At 37.2% G+C, this 19,461-nt stretch overlaps 1 protein-coding gene across 1 annotated transcript; it reads right to left on the bottom strand.

Annotated features, from left to right (window-relative positions):
• Nucleotides 1-2,931: 2,931 nt before the first annotated feature.
• LOC105568228 lies at nucleotides 2,932-19,461 on the bottom strand. The gene is made up of 14 exons (XM_012023699.1): nucleotides 19,361-19,461; nucleotides 18,285-19,012; nucleotides 17,198-18,070; nucleotides 16,015-17,053; nucleotides 14,351-15,934; nucleotides 13,553-13,989; nucleotides 13,041-13,392; nucleotides 11,106-11,240; nucleotides 9,305-10,011; nucleotides 7,096-8,010; nucleotides 5,890-6,940; nucleotides 4,232-5,806; nucleotides 3,527-3,951; nucleotides 2,932-3,425 (listed from the first exon to the last, which is right to left on the bottom strand). The coding sequence occupies exons 1-14, from the start codon at nucleotides 19,389-19,391 to the stop codon at nucleotides 3,141-3,143; spliced, it is 10,137 nt and encodes a 3,378-aa protein (XP_011879089.1). The 5' UTR covers nucleotides 19,392-19,461; the 3' UTR covers nucleotides 2,932-3,140.

The raw sequence follows: 19,461 nt of genomic DNA, 5'->3' as shown, positions 1-19,461 counted from the left end.
TCGTATGTCATGTCAGCGTGACCTACGCAATGTTCATTGGGTTAGATTCCTTGAACTCAAAATTGAATCATTGCATAACAAGTGATAAATGTATTTTAATCTTGTATGTATATGACGACAAGATTGTGATACGCATAGTGTTTTCAAGCAATATAATGACTTCATCTGAAAATATAATTCATGCAGTTTACCGATTTTTATATTTTAATATATCATTTTGTTAACTCAACTGGAAATAATGAAATTTTATTATGATAATAATAGATCAAATATCAAAATGTAATTAATAAATAATTAAATACTGGTCTCTAGAAGAAATTTTGGAAATCATATAATTCTCTTTATAACACGCTTGTGATAAAACTTAAAAAGGAAGATTATATCACAAATTATATTTTAAATTCAAAATCTAAACGATTGTTTATACCATGTCACCGTTTTTTTAATAAATTTGGTAGGTTTTAACTTTTACATGGAAGTTTTTTACACATATTATATGAGTATATGTAGATGTAATTTTCTTATTATTCAGTTCATATTAAAATAACAAGATAGCGCGTACACTCATAATAGGTCACTGATAATCTTTTAAAAATGTTGAATGTTACTACACTTGTAGAAAATCTGCATAATAACACTTAATGTTTACTTTGTATTAATTACGAAATCTATATAATTTTACATTGTCCTGTAGCCATAGCTTTTATTTTTGTTTCCTCAGAGGAAGCTTTGTTGAAATAACTTTTCTCCATTTTTCTTTGCAGATATTTGCAGAATGTTCCAAAACGTCAAAAGTCACATTAAAAAAATTTCGGTGTGTATGTCTATATGTGTGATAAAAGTGCCTGATTTCTCTAATTTATGTAAAGATTGAGATCTGACAAATTTTTTATTAAGAGTATCACTAGAGAGTGGTTTGTATTGAATTTGGCAAAAAGGGTTAATTTAAAAAAGTTAAGATTTTGTAAAAATGGTCGTGGTTACTCTAACTTCTACAAACTTTGAACTTGTCTATTCTATAGAACTAATTTATTTCACTGAGTTTTGTGTGGTGTTTGTACTTACGACGAATTGAAAACGATAGCAAAAACAGCAACGAACCCGTCACAATTAATTGTAGTTTTTATTATATAAGATATTGTATTATACTCCTAGTTTCTTATAGAATACATTCAATGCTAACGCACTACAATCTCGCGTCTAAGTTACGCACTGCGGAAAGCAACTCCGACATGGTAAACGAGTGAGTTACTTGATAACGGTAACTGCTGCGATATGAGAGTGGGATATTGCGAGTTACTGGCCGTGAATCCACAGAATCAAGGTTGTCCACTTTAGGTTTTCTGTTTAGTGCCACACCCATAAAAAGTATTTTATTTTTTAGTGGTTCCGTCTTGATTTTAAAGGATTTTCCTGTGAAATACGGCAATACAAAAATATTTCAAGAAGATAAACTCTAGTGGAATATCTTATAACTCTAAGGCATGAGATTTAAACTCACAATCCTCTTAATGTTAGAGGAATCTTTTCTTCTTGTAATATGATAATAATCTTATTTTTAGTATTTATACAATTTTTTAAAACGATTATTTTCTACTTTTAACCTTATAAAGTATTATAACCGCCTAACATTTTTAATATTCCTACATTTATCGTAGTCGCAAACATTACAACGAGAGATTCAGTCAATTGTATTGACTGAGTTCCTCGTTGCATAGCTTGCGATGTACGACTGCGATTAACGTAGAATGGGCTTTACAGTTCAATATCCGAAAAGCTATTAGCAAAAACGAACTCACTCTCAAATGTGGGCCAGTAGTCGCTTAAATAGGCTTTCTTCAGAAATTTTTGTACCTCATTTATGCCGAAGAGTTATCAAACTTTTACCAAATTGACTGCACTACACTACTGTCGTGTATGTTACACGTGTTTCACAGCTCGCTGCAAACAGGGCAACTGACGCTGCCCTGTGTGTCGCGAACAAATGACAATCGTGTAACAAATAACAAGCGCACGTGCTGCGATTCGCGTATCCGCGAAGATCTTGCGTATTCTCTTATTTCAAGAGGCTAGTCGTATTACTGTAATGGAATTTTCTATAAAAGAATTTATTTTTAATTATAATAGATGAATATGTGTTAAAGTAAGTGAGAAATGTTTCATATAAGATTTCTTGCTTAGAGGAAATGCTCAGAGGATTTCCCCGCTTATGAATAGAATATTTTTTTGGGGTGTTACAAACGGACAAACACGGGTTTTTTCGTTAGGTGGAATCATTGTCGTCAGTGAATTCACGTGTTATAAGTTTTTGCAATAAGAATTTTAATTTTCAGTATGGGGGAGGGTGGTTATCGTAATAGATGCTATGTATAGCATTTTAAAGATAATTTAGAAAAATCGCTGTGCGATATTATAACACGTGCGAATTCACTGACAACAATTCCATTCCGATTCCACCTAACGAAGAAACCTGTATTTGTCCGTTTATAACGGTACGCAGGACAGGATGGAATAAATTCGGTATATATTATAGATTCACATGATAATTCAAGTGGCCACCTCCACCTGTGCCAGGTCCTAAAAAGGCGTTTATACTGTAATTGATTTATATCTTAAAAGGACCGAGTTGAAAATTTAGTTGTAAATGTACGAGTATTTAGTTATTTCAATAACTTTTTCTCAGTTCAGAGAAAGAAGGAAAAACTTAAGTCTGAATAAAAGTTCAAATTAATTGCATAAAATCTAATTGTGTTTTCAGTTGAAATTTCAATATATATAGATATAATAATTTCTATGAATTTAATTTCTTACCTAATGACGTGTCGTACTTCTGAAAAGAAAACAAGTTACTAATAACATTGAAAACATAACTTTATTATTATTTATATGATTACAATTAGCAACATAGCAAAAATTTATAAAGAATACATATATAAAAAATAAAGAATTTATTATAACAACATTGAAAGTTTTCGACATAAAGATAGATCTCTCGGTTTAAGTTTTGCTCGTTTCTGTACTTGAATTGTAGGAAACTTTCTTTATTATATATTATCAACTTTTTTCTGTAGGCAACGCTTGAGGTTTGATAAATAAAACAACACGACCATCACTGCGATAATTTCCTTGAAATATATGTCTTAATGATAGCCCCATCTTCTATTCCTCGTCCCAGATCTTCCCGCTTCTATGTCACTGATGACATCGCTCGGACGATTCGACCTCGGAATACACGTGGATTGTTCGGCTCTTCGTTTGTTCTGCAAGGCGGGTCCTTGGCAGTTTTCCTGAGTTAGAGCATACGTGGCAATAAATTCTTCGGGCTTTGTCAAGATACAATTCTTAGGGACGATGAAGTCGTTGCCAGATCGCATGTCGTAGTTGCCACAGAGACCGCGTACGGCACTGAGATATCGGTACGTTGGCTAACAAAAATATTTCATTACAGTTAAATTTGATGTATCTCACTATTATACTAAATGCAATTTTTTAATTATGCACAATTTGCTTAATTTTTCTTACTTACACGAAGCAGGATACGTTCTCCGTCATATACAGCGTATATTTCATATTCAATTGAGAAAATTGCGATCATATCGTCAATTCGATAGATTTCGAAGGTGTTTTCTCGGAAGCTCTCATAATGTGAAGAGTTACTGCTTGTGAAAAGAACTACTTGTTCGTTAAACGTAGCTTCGAGACGATTACCCGATTTCTGCAGATGAATTTCTTGATCGCCGAAGATAATTCGGATCTGTTTACTGCCATCATCCATTTCTCGTGCCATGACAATCGTACTCATATATTTCGGGATGCTCAAAGTTTCTCCGGGATTATTGGGATCCCGTTTTGGATAAGTGGTCATTATCACGTGCCAACAGTTCCCTAATTTCACAGGATAGACCTTCTCGTCAAAAGTAACAACTTGAGTTTTGTCGAGAACGCACGCAGCTGCAAAGATAAAAGTCTCATGTTTAGTTCAATGTACAGGTAATACGAAAATAATTTTGTATGAAATTTCGTCCAATTTTCATGTTCAATGGTAATTTAAGAAAAGGTATCGACGTCACGAATATAATCGTAATTATGAAACAAAATTATTATTTATGACCATTACAATACGAATATTATCGTGTTTTCATAATGCCTGATATGCTATTAGTGCACTGAATACTGTTTTATTTACGAGATGTTCACTCCAATGTTAATTTTTACAAACTCTATAACTTACATCCTTCTGGTTCGACGTCGAACAGTTTATTCAGAACTTTTGAAGGGTCCATTTTTTGCTCAAAAATATCTGTCAGAGGGAACGTAATGCCAAGGTTTGATGTACGTAAGGAAACGATCGTATCATTATTTGGCAGCAATTTCATATCCATATCGACAGTGTTTTTGTCAGTAAGTCCCTCGCTTGCGTAAATTTCCAAATCTTTGTTCACATATGCTTTGATGCTAAGGATGAGACTGTTGGCAAGCATATAGAAGTGCATCGAGTCCATCTCTAGTGACACCAGCAAATGATCTTTCTGTCTAATTAATTTGCTGGCATTCTGACAAATTGGCAGCCAAATATTGCCTTGTTTCATCTCTTGCTGACACTTCTTAACTGTCTCAGACCTCATTGCCCTCTCTTTGGCACCATCGGTACGAGTCCAAGTTCCTTTGAGTGTCATCGTCTCTCCGTTCGTACAATTTCCAACTCGCATCTCAGTTTTAAATTCATACTTCGGTGTCTCCTTCATTGCTTTGTTAAAATTCAAAGGTATTTTTTGCGATAACTTTGTGTGTCCAAGAGCACAAAACTCCTCGGTGATTTCTCTACTGCGTGGATCTTGAGCATTCCAATATAAAAGGCTCTGATATTTGTTATCTGCGCGACTATTTGCCAAAGCAAGGGTGAAAACGTAATTAATACCCTCATTAAGAACACTTATGTCATAGACATAACTGGTGGAAGCATTTACATCTTTGCTGACTTCCTTTAGGAATTGCTCTTTTCTCTCCTCGCTCTCCGGCTGTTTGTCCATTATTGCAGGAATTGTTGCCTCCGAACTGGCGTTGACATCGTACATCATATAAGTGTCCCAAGTTATATTTACTTGTGAACTCGGGAAATGCAACATTGCAAGGCATTTTCTGTAATAAGCGCCACCTTTACGGAACACATTAACAATCTCTCCAGCAGCTTCAATTCCTCCTTTCTTCGAGACTTCCTTTTCAATGTGATCACTTTCTATCGTGAATATTAAATTGCCTTGTCCAAATCCTGCTTCATGCGGTTCTTTCGTGTTCACTACGCGTATGTCATTGTTGGGATCAGTTTTAAAGGAAAGAATGTTGTGTCTTGCGGTGTAAGGAACGACGCTGTGTTGAACGAATGAATGTCCCGTGCCATATCGATTATATTCGGGCGGTTGCATCTTAAACACAAATTTCTTCTCCTCCGGTGGGCGACTTATTGATAAACCAGCTGGTACAAACATCTCTAGGTTGACATCGATACCAGCAATATAATGTCTGTGCTCGAAAGGCGCGACAAAGCCAATTCTGCTTTGGATCTTCTCGCTATTTACGAAATGGCCCGCCACTGTTACCTCCATAAAGCTGCCCGTTGACGAGCTTCCAGTTATATGAGATCCTCCACCTCCAATTTTTGTGAATTTTGGTACCGTTAATGTATAAACAAACGGCAGGCCGCTTTCCGTCGGGAATCCCATCGTCATGTCATAATAGTATAGATAATTGAAGTTTCTGGCTTCAAAAACTCGGGGTGACTTGAACGACTTAACATACGTTGCGAACACTGTAATATAGCAATAATATATTATGCTTATTGATGGCAATATCTACAGTGATTATCCTTAAAATAAATTTTAGAATACTTACTATTGGCGAGTTCTTCAAACGTATGATTGTCGAAGGCATAGAAATGTATTGCAAATAAGGAGTCTCCGAAGATATTCCATTCGATCTGTTCCGGATCGTCGGGTTTAATGCCAAGCTTTTCAATAGTCTCTTTAATAATCAATTTCTTTTCGGAGTTATCTTGCATCATCCAGGGCATGTGGTACCACATATCTAGCAGTTCTCTGATGTTCGATATTTCATATGATACTTTTCCGGAAGGAAAATTAAAGCCACCGAAAGATTGTTGTACATTAAACTGTACGCCTTTAGACGTCATAGAGTTGTCACTGCCAATCGTTTGAAGAAGAGTTGTTTGAACCATGTTTAAGGAGGCGACAGTTATCTCCTGAAGCATGCTGTGAGAATAATTTTCAGTGTAAGTGGAAGATTTCAACTGTTTACTAGCGATACGCGCCTTGTTAGCGAGTTCTTGCAACTCCGGTTGCTTCGAATTAGCGAGGCCCTCTATGCTAGTCGTGACAGCAGAATTTACTTGTTTGTCTTGATCCTGATGAGTGAATTCTGCCATTCGCTGCAGTAGGTTCAGAGGTGGATTGGTCTTCATTATGACGTAGACAGCTGCGCAACGTAATTCGTAGGCCTCCATCGTGTTTATATAGATCTTGTAAGCGACAGATCTGGCGAGTCTCGGGAAGTTTTCGCCTAGTCTATTTAACGATACGACCATCATCAAACGTTGGAACTTCGACATCGGTGCGCTACCTTCCAGATACGGTTCGAAAATGGAAAGTACTTTCGGGTGTCCAAAATTACCCAATGCCATAATATATGTTTGAATTCGAGGATTGTCGCCTTCCTCGATGGCTTTTTTCAGTTGAATTGCCATGTACGGAATATACGTTTGAAGCAGTGCCCTGTCATTTTTGGGGACCATACGACCGAAACTGTAGACCGGATAGTAGCTGGATGCCTTGTTGCTTTGAATGTGACGAATCAAATCGGCAAATGCTAAAGGTGCGATTGTGTTCAAACATTTCTGTTTCCTTACTTGTTCATCAGTAATCAGTTCCTACACAGTGATAAAACATTAATTCGTACATCTACGTATATTTCATAATTGAATATAAGTATTTGGACGTTCGAAGATTTGAAAGATCTCCCGATGCCTTGTGTATGTGTGTGTTACACGTTGTTTTGAAATATATCAATATAAGAAATACTTACGAAAAACGCTTGGACGTACTCTGGCGTAGGTGTGAGTGTTGCTTTGGGAATTCGAGAAATAATATCTGCCGCTTGCATGCCCTCGAGTTTCTTGTTTTTTACCCAATTTGTTATGGTGATGAGAGCGGGTCCAGTTCCGACATGTGCAACGGTGTTGTAAAGGATATCCCACATGGTTTGGTCTGCTAATTTCTTGTCCTCTATCGTTTTGGCGGTTGAGTCGCGGGCCATCGTATCGGACAGTTTCCTCTCTACTTCCGTTATCTGCCTGACATTCATGGTACGCATCAGTCTAACCAGAATTGCATACTGCTCTAAGAGTTCCTCTTGTATTTGAGTTGCCATTTTGAAGTCGCTAGTCCCGTAGGACTCGATTTTCTTGGTCATCCAACTGATTAAATTGATCGCTACCGCAGCAAAATCCTCTTCGAACTTCTGGATACTGTTACCTTTGTATCCGACAAAATAAGGCAATAGCGGGCTCTCCGGAGCTTCGTCTAATTTCGGTTTAGGTTGCAAGTAATCACGTTCTTCGCTGTTCGAGTTACTTGAAGAGCTGCTGCTGCTGTCATCGTCGCTGTGACTTTCCTCGCTAGAACTGGTAGAACTGCGTCTCTCGGACCGAGCTGCCAAAGTGCTTCGAATGTCACTCGAACGACGCGGTGTGCGTTGGTCGGAGAACGGACTGTTGTAAATGTACACTAAGTTTCCGGTTGACATGAGATTGTTGGATACAGGCATGGGATTGTAGATAGTGCTCTTTCTGTCCAAAGTTAGGTTTACTCTACTGTAGACAGCGCCAGAGTATGTCTCGTCTATTTTAGAGCTTATAAATATTTCGTTTGTCGTCATGGACGATTGAATAGTGAAACGTTTTAGGTTTCCCGATATGACAATACGACTCGTAGATGATCTCTGTAATAAATATATGACTGCATAAGTAGGTTTTACTTTTGATAAGTGAGGTGTTTACATCAATATTAGGTTTGGCTTCTGGGTTTGAGTCGCGTAAATTCTTTTTCTGATTCCGACGTTTTGTGAATATATCAATTCACTTTATCAGGGAAGAACAATCTGATGTTGTAGGAATAGTATTTAGACAGGATCGGGAAAGTTACTTTATTAAAGTATCTAGTTACAGTTATAGTTTTTTTGTTAAAAATGTAACTAGTTACGGTTACAAGTTACCAATTCTGAAAAGTAACGCGTTACAGTTACAGTTACTCAAAAAGTAACGAATCGTTACTTTGCAGTTACTTTCTTGTAATGAAAATAAAAATATCAAATCTGCAGTTGAATTGTAATATGAAGTGTCGATAAAGCCCGGATAGCACAAAGCATTGGCGTTACATTAGACTTTATTCTGTATTCAATATTACAATTTTATTGGGCAATCTTGGCCAATACAATTTCAATATCAATCCAATATTATAATAAATAATCAGCTAGGTGCAATATCAGTGGTATATTTACATTTATTTTATGACCAATATTGGTGTTATATTGGGACAATTTTGGCCAATGCACTGCCACCATAACTGATGTTTAACCAATGTTAGCCAATGTATAGCTAATGAATTGTGCTTTTACGGAGGCGCTTATGCGCAAAGGCAAGGCCTATGCGATTTGTGGAGGTTCAAAAATATATAAAGTAACTATTAACGTAACTGAGTTAAGTTACAGTTATAGCTGGAGAGAAGGTAACGGAGTTAAGTTAGTGTTGCCAAAAAGAAGTAACTGTGACTGTAACTTCGTTACAAGTAACGAGTTACTTTTTAACCCTGCTGTAATTTTAACGTCGTTACAAGAAGCGAGCTACTTCTCAAACCTGTATTTAGGTGTATAACAGTGATAGTGTCAAATTACTTCTCTCTGATAAATTGAACTGAGATATTTACAGAGTATTGAAATCAGATAAAAATTTATCTTCCGGGGCTCAAACCGGGAAGTTAAGTCTAAACTTTACTCTCTAAGTTCCGATATTACCAACGTCACATGCCTTTAGCTTTAGCTTAACTTACTTTATGTCTCTTTCTGTTTCCCTTAGAAAGAGACAAAGAGTATGAGTTGAGCTAGAATTAAAGTTACGCGATGTAGGCGCAACCTGACCTCACCTAGTGAGAAATGACTCGTCGATCGATGTCGAATCGACATCGACACCGTCAAATTGACCGTCGATTCGACTGATAATTAATAAAATTCAACTCACCGAGAGAGGACCATCGTTGGATCCCGGTTTCCAATTCATTTTACCGACGATACCAGAATGATACGCCATTCGCTGCTCGCATCTAGAGTAATTCTTCGTCTTGATGATATCGATATGATGACCATCCTTGCGAAGATTTGGCAAGGGTACTAATTCTGGTTTGTCGGAGAGAACAGTTTCAGGCAGTGGCGTAATATTATAAAGGACTTCACATTTGCCACCGACAGAGTCTTCCATGATTTTAAATGTACCGTAGGGCTGGCTGTTGTCGGCCAACTGCGTGTCCCTGAATACCATCCGATTCTCACCCTGCGTGTCAATGTGCATCTGACTCACGATACTCTTCAACAAATTCACCTCCCAGGTAGGGACAATTTGATCGATCAATACATCTCGAATCACTCCATTCTGAAGCTTGATCTCAAAGGGCTTTCCCGACAGGGAAAGCTCTTGATACTCAAGGTCGGTGATCTCAGACTCCCAACCTTCCGGCAATACTTTGTGCACGGGAGCATACTGCGTGTTAGAAACCACAGCCCGTAGTGTGTCTGACGATTTTACTTGAACGGTGACGTCACCGTTGATGAAAATCCCAGAAAACTGACCAGCTAGCTTGTCTAAGACCGTCAGTGTCCGACTTCGGATAATAAAGTGATATTCGTTTCCTGTTTCCCAAGCATTGTTGTGATCGGCTATGACCGATCCAACTGGCGAAAGAAAGCGCCATTATTTTTCATAAGCATATTTTAATAAATAATATACAGCACATGTGTAAAAATGTGAATGAAGAAAAATGAATACAGAATTTTATTATACTGATTATTTAATTCGCAAGTATATATGTATATATATAAACTTTAAAACTAGTACATATCGTATGTTTTGCATTCGTTAATTTTTCTTACAATAATTACAGCATAGTCTAAGGTAAAACTTTTTCAATGAAACGCAGTTTGTGTATGTTACATCCCAATAAACACAAACTAACAGTTACATAACATCAATATTATAATTCTAAAGTCGAAAAATAGACGCGAAGATATCATTAGACTGTTTATTGCGACAAGTATTACCACATGCCTCAGTGGTTGAATTGGTGAGACACCCGCCTGTAGGGAGGTCCAGGTTCAAATCCTGGCTGAGGTAAGATTTTTGGCAATCAATTTCTCTAATTTAAATTGACCAGTTGTGTTGTTTATTAATTTTCCTACATGGTTATAATTTTCTGTTCAATAATATAATACATGTTGTGCATCACAGTTACATCGTTGAGTGGAAAATTACGATATTGATGTTACTTAACTGTTAATTATGTAATGTTTACTAGGTTATCACTTCTCTCAAAATTATTGTTGTAGGTTTATATTATTTTACATCATATATATTTGATATTATATCAAGAAATATTTTCTGTGACATATTCCTCGCACAGTTTCTTCATCTGTAATAGTATCTTTATAAAAATTCCTATTTTTCTATACACGTATGTTATCTTGATGCAAACACATTTGCAGGATATAACATTTTATATAAATTAATATTTTGTAATTAATAATAAAATTAATAATATATTAATTTATCGGTAACAAATTTGTGGAATTATTGAAAAGGGAATAAACTTCTATAATTTTAGATAAATCGTAGTAATAAGAAAAATGATATGTAGAGATTTCAAATTTCACACTAATCACTTTATCACGCAATAAAAATAATTCTTTTAGACACACACTAAAAGATGAAAAATGATAGTACAATTTGCGTAGAAGTTTACAGTAACTCTATAATATTGACGCCTACTTACTGATTAGAAGAAAAGTCACACACAACCACATGATATTACGCGGATAATGCCGAGTGCAAAATGAGAGCTCGTTCCTCTTAAACAGACTTATATATACTTCGTATGTAATGTCAGCTCGACCTGTGCGACGCGATGTTCATTGATTTAGATTCCTTGAACTTAAAACTGCATTGTTCCGTGACACGTGATAAATTATTTTAACCTTGTACGTACTAGAATTGTACTTGGTACATCCGCAGTATAACGAGTGTGATTGAGAGTAACACACCATAATTGTAGTGTACTTAGAAAATTGAAGACAAGATCGTGCCACACATCATATTTTCAAATAACAACTTCGCCAGAAAATAATGATTCAGATTGCCGAGTATTCATTATTAATAAATCAGTTTGAAAACTATATTAGAAACGATTACAATTTCTTATGTTTACAATGGATAAAGTGTGGTCTGTTTTTGAAAAATAAGACAATATGCTTTCTCTCAATGTATCAGTTTTTCAAAAAGAGAGAATACTAGAAGATTATCCGTTATTTATATTAACAACGAAAACCGGTTACTATAAATATAAATATTTTAGTAAGAGTTTGTGTATTGCAACGGAATTATAAAAGAAAACTACCAAAATGGACCTGTAACTGTAATTATTAAAATGTCACTTTTTTCTAAAAATTTCCTATTACAACATAGAAGGGAGATCAAAATGCAACTTAATTCATTTACTCATTATCCAGTATTATTTTTACTTTCAATTTATAATTGCATATCTATACCTCGTCTACATTTTGTAGAACTTGTAATCTATTTAACTTAATTGTTGTGGGGCATTTGTGTTTATGGCGTATTGAAAAGATTGTGGAGACAACGAATCTGGCACGATAAATTGTAGTTTTTATTGTCAAGTCAATGTAAGATAAATATATGATATTTATATTATACGCACAGTTTCTTTTAGGATACGTAAAATACGACGACATTGCAAACTCGTGTAAGTCGCACATTGCGCGAAGCAAGCAACTCCGAAATAGAAAACGAACGAAGTAATTTACTTTATAACGGTAAGTGCTGCGGTACGAGAGCGAGATGCTGCCAGTAGCGAGTGGTCGTAAAACCATGGGATATATTTCACACAAGATTTTAAGCTTTAAATTGTCTATATTCGGAAATTTGATTAAAAAATTCGGAAATTTTTACGATCATGAGTTAGAGTGAAGCATTTTGATAGTCGAGATAAAAAACACCTGGGACAAAAAGAAAAACGCGATAATCACAACTTGTTTGTCAAACTAGATTTATCTCCACTTTATCGCGATCTATGAATAGTCTCCGATTATCTAAAGAGATTGAAATAAGGGTTTAACCGCTGTTTAACTGTTTTAATAAAGATGATCATTAATATAATGTGTAATGTGTAATGATTTTAATTAATGCAGGTATTAAAGGAATTATATCAATTTCGAACAGGTTGGGTATGTAAAAGATTAGTATCACTACTAATTACGTTGAAAAGCTTTATTCTTGTTTACATTACTGCAATTAGTAAAAGAACATATTTGCAGAACATATTCCTTCTAAAAAAGAACAGAATAAAAAAAGAAAAAGTCGTTTCCCACTTAAGTATGTATCATCGGTATATCACTTCGCTATTTCCGGATTTTGCGGCAATAGAACGAAATATCGCACGGCAAGAGAACGTGCGACGTGGTAGGTTTACTGCGAAAATCTATGTTTTCGCCATGTTCGACACGACGTTTCAACGCTCGAGATTCTTCGTCCCTCGGTATACAGTAAAGATGAAATGTCATGGAGGTTCTGTACATGGGTCTGGTACCTGAGGGTCATGTTGGTATAGGTTTGCGAGTGAAACAGATATCTTCACTCTCTTCAAAGACCCTCGTGCGATCGACGGTGACATTCTTATCATCCTCATCGACCTAATCATCCTCAGAGACTCCGTGTCTCTTTGGAATGCGGTCTTGTCTCTGACGCTTCTCCGGATGGTAGCCCCAATTCCCATCCTCTGTCAACGGTCTTCCTGCTTCTCTATCGCTAATAACGTTTCTTTGAGGAAGTAGGTCTGGCTTTAACTTTTGACAATAGGCTTGCTCAGCTCTACGTCTGTTTTCCACAACGGGTCCTTCGCTATCCTTATCAAGCAAAGCATACATAGCGGTGAATTCTTCAGCCTTCGCCAATAAGCAGTTCTGAGGAGTGAGGAAATCGTTGCTGGAATCGGAGTCGTAATTACCGCAAAGACCGCGTATAGCATTGCGGTACTTATCGCTTGCCTGTTGACAAATATATTTCAACGTTTATTATATATATATATGTATATATATATTTCGTACAATAATATAATATAGTATAATAAAAACGTAATATATATAATATATATTACGATTTCTATGTTATTGTAATTGATTTAATTAGTTTTGTATTTTTACATACCTTTAATTGGACGTATTGAACTTTGTACACGACCTCAAGTCCATATTTGTCTGAGGTAACTTTGATCGATCCATCCGGTAGCTCGATAATTTCGAAAACAGTTCTACCATCTTCACTATTTCGATACCATTTGTTCTTCAACCAGTCCTTCGACAAATAAATTGGCAATGAGTTAACCGAAAATTCAATACGATTATTCATTGTCTGCATTTCAATTTCTTGGTTATTCAGGTGAATAACGAGGAACTTGCTGCCATCGGCCATATCTGCAGCTACAACAGACACTCTCATGCCTTCCGGAAAACCATCCATAAGTTCACTTCTGATCTCTGGATACCAAAAAGGAGCCATTAGCGCGTGCCTCACATTCTCTGTCTTCACAGAATAGGTCCGCTTATCAAAAGTTACCACCATATTGTTGTAAAGGGTACACACATCTGTGAAAAAAAATTCATTGATATCGTATTACAAAATTTTTACAAATAGTTTACATTAGATTTCATAAGACGCCTTTATCCAGTTACATTATCGAGGTGACAAAATAATAAGGACAATGAATAGTTACACATTTTAGTTAAACTAATATGATAATAACTATTATATATTTCCACGCGTTTGTGGGAGATGAAAAGTGCTATAGAGTCCATAGAATACCAACTTCGGTAAATTATTTTTCAAGCACTAATTGTTAATTAACGCATAATACACTATCAATACATTAACTTGCATTTAATGTATTGAATATTTTCAATATTTAAACAACGTTAATTATCTTTTTTATAAAATTTTATACTTTACCATTTTCTGGCTCTCCCAGGAACTCCCAGACGTCACTATCAGATAGTGACCGTTCTGTTGGTTTCCAAAATGGTCCCATGATAGGCATTGGAGGGGACTGAACATTAAGTGGCATCAGACTTTCCATGAAAGTCTCCGTATCGTGGGGCACCTTCACCAATTTTACCTTGATGGGATTGCTATCAGGGTGGCTCATGAAGTCTGTTCGTATATCTAGTTTCCTCAAAACTAGAGATATTATTTCGACACTCTGGTGAACCAGTCTCCGAAGATGTTCGTTTGCCGTCTTCAACGATACCTGGTACAGATCCCTCACTTCAGCAATCTCAATGGCCATCTGGCAGGCTCGTCCTACATTGTCTCCTCTTCGAATCTCTTCCCGACATTGTTCGGTTAATTTAGAGCTCTCTATCACAGCCTTCAGTTTGTTGCTTCGCGTTGCGTGTCCTTCGATACGAAGTTTTTCTCCTCCTTGGCAGTTCCTTCCAAACAGCATTTCAGCCCAGAATTTATCTGTCGGCGTGTTCCGAAGCGTATATTCGAAATCTAAAGGAGTACTCGGCGAACTCTGCAATTCTTGAACGTAGCAAACTTCGTATTCGTTCTGATTCTCCTTCGGCGTTTGAGTATTCCAATAAACGTAAATCCTGGATTTTTGGTCCACGTTGCTTTGCGCCAGGCTGAAGGTGAGAACTTGTTGTTTCTGCGGGGTATTGTATGTTATGTCGACTACATGGACTTCACCTGACTTAAAACCTTTCTGGAGAGTTTTCATAATCTGGAGTTTTCTGTCCTCACTGTTTGGTTTCCAAGATGGTTCAGGAATGCCTTGCAGATCCAACTCTTGCGGTTGTTCACTATCGTCTTTATTATCGCGAATTTCCATGTTATCGTAAGCGATGTTGAGGCGGACCTCACTCTTTCTTCCTTCTTCAGTATTTAGTAATACATCCAGTTTTTTATAGCGACCGTCATCTTGTTCCCACATATTCTGAAGCTCCTCTTCTAAATGTATGTCTTTTTTTTCTACGCTATCAGATTCTATCCAGATAGTGAGCTTGCCTTTTTCAATCTTGTTCTTTTGTTGTCCTATTGTCAATACTTTATCCATGTTGTTGTCAAGACATAAAGGTTGAAGATTGAAAATATCGTGTTGCGAAGTAAAGGGAACGGTGCTATAATGCAGTAATGAGAGTTGAGAATCCATTTGATCTTTCGGTATGTTCGGACGAACTTTCAATTCAAGATTTTGCCGGGTCATGTCGAGTTTGACTTCGTACTCCAATGGTATTTGCAACATTCGATTGTCGTCAGTACCAGCCATGTAATGCGTATGTGCGAAGGGTGCAATAAAGCCAAATCGCTTCTGCACTTTTCTGCCAAGTACGACTTTAAGAACGCCATTTCTGCACCCATTGCAAGATTCCACTTTTTTGCTCTTAACGTGAAGTTTTACAAGCGTTGGCATCTCCAGAGAAAAAACGAACGGCAAGCCGGTCTCAATAGGGAAGGTTACTGTTCTTTCATAATTGTAAAATGCCGTTGAGTGCATTCCGTGGTCCTTCTTCAACATATTCTTCCACACTGTAATGCAATAATTGGTTTAAATATAATTTATATCTTTAAAAATAATATAATTTTGAAGTAAAATTAAAAATACTTACTAACGATAACCTGTTGTACTGTATTACTGTCGAAGGGATAGTATATAAAACCGAATAATGTGTTAAGGAAAAGACTTCCTTCCAACTTGTCCAGGTTTTCGGGCTTGATCTTAAGTGTTTCAGCGATCTCTTCGGCGCGTGTTTTACGCATGAATTTCTCGTTCACTTTTCCACTCTCTTTTTGCCACAGCTTATCGATGTTATTTAGTAGCTGCCTAACGCTGGATACTCCGTATGCTGCTTCCAACGTGGGTCGCCCATTTTTGAAGAAATCGTACAAGGTACGTACGCGTGCATACATGGGTATTTCACTATCGTCACCAACGACAGTTTGCAGAGATAATCCCTGAATAATCGAATTTGCAAAGTCTATGTAGAGGCCTCCTGAAGACCCGTACTTGCTCTTCACGGGACTCAAAAAAGACGTGACAGCGCGCGCCTTGTCGTGCAAATCTCCCAATGCCGATATCTTCGAATCAGCAAGGCTCTCTAGGGTAGTCTTTATGACAGAATTCACGTGATAGTTCTCCTCTTCATGAGTGCTGTGCGCTATGTGTTTCAACATAATTTGAGGTGGGTTGGTCAAAATATAATGCTGTACGGCCAAGCAACGTATCTCGTGATTCTCTTCTTTGCCCGCATAGAGTTTGTAGAAAATGGTTCCAACTAATTTGGGTTGAGTTCTGGCTAAAGTGCCCAAGGAAGCTACCATGAGTAAGCGTTGGTATTTCGTCGCTGGCTTCGTGTTTTCTAAGTACGGCTCCAAGACTGGGATAATTTTCGGATGTTCGGTCATACCCAGTGCCATGATACATGTCTGAATTTTCTGAAGGTTGTCTTCTCGATAAGCCTGTTTCAGTTGATCAGCCAGATAGGGAATATAGCGATTGACTATGTCGTTGTTGTTTTTCTGGGTCATAGAACTATCACCACGTATCGAATAGGTAGTCTGGCTATTGCGTAGCAATTTGGCGAATGTCAACAGCGCGGTCGTATTTAGCAGGTTCTGTTGCGATATTACTGGATCTTGAATCATTTCCTGCACGAAGATTATAAATATTAAAATTATTTTTATTTATATGCATATAATCTTTAATCGGTGTTGTAATAGGTATTTCAAAATTAATTGAAAAGAATTAAAAGACGCTTGGTCCTAATTGAGTTATTGCAAACGGATACTTACGTAAAACGCTCTGACGTACTTCTCCGATGGTTCGCGAACGGTCTTGGGAATTTGAGACACAACTCGTGCCGCCTCTATGCCTTCAAGTTGTCTGCGCTTTAGCCAATTTTCAATAGTGAGCAAAGCAGGTCCAGTTGCAGCATGTGCGACGGCATCGCGTAAGACAGGCCAGGCATCCCTCTTACGAAGATGATCCTCTGAATGTTCGCCATTAGTAAGGACTGCGTTTTCTAATTCCTCGTACTGCTTGCGGTTCATGGTGCGAAGGAGGTTCTTCAAGATTGTGAACTTCTCCAGCATCTCTTGACTCAATTTCTGACTAGGAGTCCGCAGTTCGTTAGTTATTTGAGAGATTAGGTCCTGAGCTTCTTTCACAGCGTCAAATTTATCAAACATCACGATTGACTTGCCTTTGTTACCGACAAAGAAGGGTAACAACGGAGCGTTCGGAGGCAAGTGCAGTGCCGTTTGAGATTTCTCGTAAGAAAGTTCCTCGCTGCTGGACCAGCTGTATAATTCGCTTTCGGAAGACAAGTTCTCCATTTCCATCGATTCTGCTTGTGCGGAATTTTTACTAATGGTTGGACGACGCTCTTTTCGATTTTCCGTTTCAGAAAATGGGTTGTTGTATACATACAGCAAATTTCCAGTTGATTGAAGTTTGTTTTTTCGTGTATTTGTCTCGAATATTTCAACCGTAGACTCGGGGAGTTTTTCTTTTTTGGTTAAATGTAATCTTAGTATACTGTGGACAGTGCCAAGAGCGGGATCACCTCTTTTATTAGTGATGGTTATAGTACTCTTCATCATGGTTGATTGAATAGTGAAGCATTTCAAGTCGCCAGAGATAATTGCTTGAGACATGGACAGGTGCTGTAACAGTTATATGATCGCAAATACGTTTCATCGGTAAATTTAATCATTCTGTTTTTCATTGGTTGCTGAAGTTTGATAATCAAGTATAGAACCGATACAAAATAAAACAATTTTTTCAAAAACTTCTTTTCTATGATCTTTAACTACAATCGTCATATTTCTATTAACTAAAATATAAATCAAAAAGTTTATCAATTAAAATTTAACTTACATCGATCAGCTCACTTTGTCTACCAGGGTTTCTCTGCAGTAATGGATCGTTAAAATCGTAATGATAAGCCTGACGTCGCGAGCATCTGTCGTTAGTTTTCACTTTTTCAACTTTGTAATAGCGACCGGTACCGCGTAAGTGTGGCTTAGGTACCCTGTCTGGGCTGAATACATGGTAATTCTCGACCAATGGCTCTATAGCATACAGAACGGTGCACATGCCATTGACGGAATCTTCCACGCATTCGTACGCGACGGAAGAATTTCTGTTTATGGGAAACTGAGTGCTCTTCCTGTTGTTCGCGTTTTCGCCCTGCGTATCAAGCTGCAGCTGGCTGACGATACTTTTGATAATATTCACTTCCCAAGTAGGTACATCAGGATCGACCAACAAATCCCGGATCAATCCATGTTTTATTTTGATCTCAAATTGCTTTCCTGACGTGCGAAGCAGACGATGAGTTAGCATGCCTTTTGCTATCTGGATCTCTGGATTGTCCAGGAGTATTTTGCGTATGTGAGCATACTCAAAATCAAGAAGACTCGCCTTCAGCGTTTCTGGCGATTTTACATCGATTTCGAGGATGCCCTGTATGTGAAGTCCAGTATATTGTCCAGTAGGTCGATTCAACGAAACGCCTGCTAGTGTCTGGGTTTCTACACGGTACTGATACTTGTTGTTCGTTTGCCAGCCATGCTCGTGATCAGGTGAGGCCACGGCCACGCCGACTACGGAACAGAAAATTTTCCACATTGTAATAATTGGAATTTGTCTTAGATTGAAATGAAATTCTTATTACGTTGTCACAAAAGGTGGAATTTTGTACGTAAATGTAACTGTGCTTTACTACATGTTAAATAGTAATTAATTTTGTTGAGTAGGTCAATAGTATAGGTACTACGTGCCAAACGCCAAAATTAGATTTCTTAGTAATATTTTTATATAAATCGAAAATATTCTACCAATTTTATGCTAATTCCGAAAACTTGTTTTCGAAAATTTCACTAAAATGCAGAACATTCTATTTGAAATATACGTGGAAAGTATTACTATCCATAAAGTCGGTGTCTACTTACCAAGTAGGAGAAGGGTGACAGGGAACCACATGGTGTTATGTGGTGACCAATACCAAATACGAAATGAAAGCTTCCTCACCGCGATTGAATTTATATACAGG

This window comes from Vollenhovia emeryi, unplaced genomic scaffold (genome assembly GCF_000949405.1).
Source record: "Vollenhovia emeryi isolate VEMERY1.0 unplaced genomic scaffold, V.emery_V1.0 DF939131.1, whole genome shotgun sequence".
Lineage (NCBI taxonomy): Eukaryota > Metazoa > Arthropoda > Insecta > Hymenoptera > Formicidae > Vollenhovia > Vollenhovia emeryi.
This window is presented reverse-complemented; position numbering and strand designations above follow the sequence as displayed.